We start from the raw sequence: 3982 nt of genomic DNA, 5'->3' as shown, positions 1-3982 counted from the left end.
GACCCAATGTAAAACAAACGGGAGTATAAATAAATAAATGCTTCATGAGACACTGCACATTGATATAGTTCTTTGAAAATTATTGTCTTCTTTCCAATTTTAAAGAAAGTGAACAGTGTGTGATCTACTGCAATACTGTCTTTTAAGTTTTTATTTTTGGTTTGTTGAAATTGTACACACATTGCACAGCTTTCATTTTTCTATCAACACAGAGTGATGCTTAGAGAAGGCAGAGAGTAACTCAACCATCTTGAACAGTTTCTACCTCAGTTTGTAAGGTTTGTTGAGTTAGCACAGGATTAATATGTGGAAATGACAATTGAGGTAGGTGATACAGGCTTCACGGTGGCAGAGGGGTTAGTGCGTCTGCCTCACAATACGAAGTTCCTGTAGTCCTGGGTTCAAATCCATGCTGGGGATCTTTCTGTGTGGAGTTTGCATGTTCTCCCCGTGAATGCGTGGGTTCCCTCCGGGTACTCCGGCTTCCTCCCACTTCCAAAGACATGCACCTGGGGATAGGTTGATTGGCAACACTAAATTGGCCCTAGTGTGTGAATGTTGTCTGTCTATCTGTGTTGGCCCTGCGATGAGGTGGCGACTTGTCCAGGGTATACTCTGCCTTCCGCCCGATTGTAGCTGAGATAGGCGCCAGCGCCCCCCGCGACCCCGTAAGGGACAAGCGGTAGAAAATGGATGGATGGATGGGTAGTTGATACATAGAAGAGTTCTTATTTATTATTTATTTTGTGTATTGTTAAATCCTTGATGGTCTGTGACCATTAATTGATTTGTAAGTACACTGATATTAAGTTTAAATTCATTGTGTTCTTCATGGTGTTTTTGAAACTGCACCAATTCTTTCCTCAGGAGTGTTTTGTCAAGAGGATTATTTGTGATAGGTCTACATTTTCCAAACGTGTTTTTTCCCTTTTGCGCCGAAGTACAACAAAGAAAACAATCTGAAATTGTCGTTTTTGTATTTTGAAGTTATTATGCATTGGTTTCACCCGTCCGGCCCTCGTAGGAATAGATTTTCCTACATGTGGCCCTTGAGCTAAAATGAGTTTGACACCCCTGCTCTAATATCAGCATCGTTTTGGAAGTGGAAAAAATATGTATCTGGACATCTTCAAGTGAAGTATTAGTCTACTCTTACTTTGATTGTTTTTTTTTACCCATTGCCCATTTGACCACATTTTGGTGGGTTGCAGCGAATCAATGACCTTGTGGGAAGTCTAAGGGGAAACGGAATGTTTTCTCCATTTAATATACTGTAACATTATTTTTTGTTTGTAAACAGTGCAGGGGACCAAACCTTCCTTTTAATAACAATAAAGGGATGTTGGGGTTAATATGCTAGTACGGTAAGGTCATCAAAATAACCAAATATTCTGACATTCTACAACCATAGTAATACCTTTATCTTGTTAAATAAATGTGTTGAAAACTGAAGCTCTTTAATTGGATGTCAACATGACACTTTGCATGTGGTGATTTGATAATTATTTCTTTGTAACAGATCAATGTATTGAGGAACCGCATAAGCGACCATCAGAAAACGTATGTAGACTTTTTTTTTTTTTTCCCATTATCTTTCCTCTGCTGTCATCTTGATACTGACTTGTTAAAATGTCCCCCTGGAAGTAACATCTCACCCTAGTTGCAAAATAACCTCTAAATCAGGGGTCACCAACCTTTTTGAAACCAAGAGCTACTTCTTGGGTACTGATTAATGGGAAGGGCTACCAGTTTGATACACACTTAAACAAATTGCCAGAAATAGCCAATTTTGTCAATTTACCTTTAATGGATAAATCTATCTATATAAAAAAATGGGTATTTCTGTCTGTCATTCCGTCGTACATTTTTTTTTCCTTTTATGGGAGGTTTTTTTGTATAGAATAAATGATGCAAAAAAACACTTAATTGAACGATTTAAAAGAGGAGAAAATAGGAAAAAAATGAAAATTCAATTTTGAAACATAGTTTATCTTCAATTTGGACTCTTTAAAATTCAAAATTCAACCGAAAAAAAAAGGAGAAAAACTAGCTAATTCGAATCTTTTTGAAAAAATAATTAATGGAAGATCATTAGTATTTTTTTCCTGATTAAGATTAATTTTAGAGTTTTGATGACATGTTTTAAATAGGTTAAAATCCAATCTGCACTTTGTTTGAATATATAACAAATTGGACCAAGCTTTATGTCTAACAAAGACAAATCATTATTTCTTCTAGATTTTCCAGAACAAAAATTTTAAAAGAAATTTAAAAGACTTTGAAATAAGATTTAAGTTTGATTTTACAGATTTTCTAGATTTGCCAGAATAATGTTTTTGAATTTTAATCATAAGTTTGAAGAAATATTTCACAAATATTCTTCGTCGAAAAAACAGAAGCTAAAATGAAGAATTTAATTAAAATGTATTTATTATTCTTTACAATAAAAAAAAAAATACTTCAACATTGATTTAAATTGTCAGGAAAGAAGAGGAAGGAATTTAATAGGTAAAAAGGTATATGTGTTTAAAAATCCTAAAATCATTTCTAAGGTTGTATTTTTTTTCTCTAAAATTGTCTTTCTGAAAGTTATAAGAAGCTAAGTAAAAAAATAAATGAATTTATTCAAACAAGTGAAGACCAAGTCTTTAAAATATTTTCTTGGATTTTCAAATTCTGTGAGTTTTGTCTCTCTTAGAATTAAAAATGTCGAGCAAAGCGAGACCAGTTTGCGAGTAAATAAATCAAATTAAAAAAAATAGAGGCAGCTCACTGCTAAGTGCTGCTATTTGAACTATTTTTAGAACCGGCCAGTGGGCTACTCATCTGGTCCTTACGGGCTACCTGGTGCCCGCGGGCACCGCGTTGGTGACCCCTGCTCTAAATTGTCTGCACACAGTTAATCAAGAACATTTTTACAACCCATACTCTGTTTGCTGCAATATGTAGTAGTAAAAATGCATTCTTGACACATGTGACTACTGTTACTCTCCAACTGGGTGAGCAGGCTGCATGGCTGGGTGCGGCACAGCTGTCAAGAGTCACACCTCCAGCACAGAATGTTTCGCACCGAGTGCTAAACTGACCTGTTATTTTTGCAATGGGAGGATAATGACAACATCTGCAACAATGGCTGCTCCTAATTCTGTTTGTGTGTTCAACAGATCCAAGAGGACCAAAAGGGGACTGAGGAAATAAATGCTGATGCACGATTTAGCGGTACCTCACCGAACAAAAACCGAACCACTGTCTCAACTTTTTCCCACGACAATTTGATCATACTGCGTGTGTTTTCCTGTACTTATAAATGTAAATAAGACCCTTTCAGTCCAGTCAAGACAGCACTTGTCTGAAAACATACAGAACTCAAGATTAAAAAAAGCCTAAAGCAAAAAAAGGATCTTTTTAACGAGACAGGCTCTGACATGACTGTCAACATGCTTCTCTTTCCAACGCTCAACTCCTCAAATTACGACTTGGGCAAAGAACAAAGTGACATTGTATGATTCTGAGTTTGAAGTCATGCAAAAACCTTGCTGTGGTTTGAGGAGTAATTACTTGCTTTTCTGACTTTTCAGGAAGAAACACAATCAGTGTCCACACATTGCAGCCTAAATAGGGGCTCAACACTTAGATAATAGACAACCCCTCGCAAAAAATGGGGAATCATCCGAAATTGGAGGATGTTCATTCAGTTATTAATTTTCGTAAAACAAAAACAAACGGAGATGACACAAAATTATATAGTAATTTCAAATTATAAATAAATAAATAAATAAATGGGTTGTACTTGTATAGCGCTTTTCTACCTTCAAGGTACTCAAAGCGCTTTGACACTACTTCCACATTTACCCATTCACACACACATTCACACACTGATGGAGGGAGCTGCCATGCAAGGCGCCAACCAGCACCCATCAGGAGCAAGGGTGAAGTGTCTTGCTCAGGACACAACGGACGTGATGAGGTTGGTAATAAGTGG

At 36.5% G+C, this 3982-nt stretch overlaps 1 protein-coding gene across 1 annotated transcript in view; it reads left to right on the top strand.

The window, feature by feature from the left end:
* tnnt2a (troponin T type 2a (cardiac)) overlaps positions 1-3512 on the top strand; it is a 27315-nt gene extending 23803 nt beyond the window's left edge. The window contains exons 12-13 of the mRNA XM_061904517.1: positions 1520-1560; positions 3165-3512. Coding sequence (XP_061760501.1) covers positions 1520-1560; positions 3165-3198 — 75 coding nt within the window. The 3' untranslated portion in view covers positions 3199-3512. The remainder of the gene's footprint in view (positions 1-1519; positions 1561-3164) is intronic.
* Positions 3513-3982: the final 470 nt, after the last annotated feature.

The sequence above is a fragment of the Nerophis ophidion genome, linkage group LG06 (genome assembly GCF_033978795.1).
Source record: "Nerophis ophidion isolate RoL-2023_Sa linkage group LG06, RoL_Noph_v1.0, whole genome shotgun sequence".
NCBI classification, from domain to species: domain Eukaryota; kingdom Metazoa; phylum Chordata; class Actinopteri; order Syngnathiformes; family Syngnathidae; genus Nerophis; species Nerophis ophidion.
The sequence above is the reverse complement of the archived record's forward strand: the minus strand, read 5'-3'. Positions and strand labels throughout refer to the sequence as shown.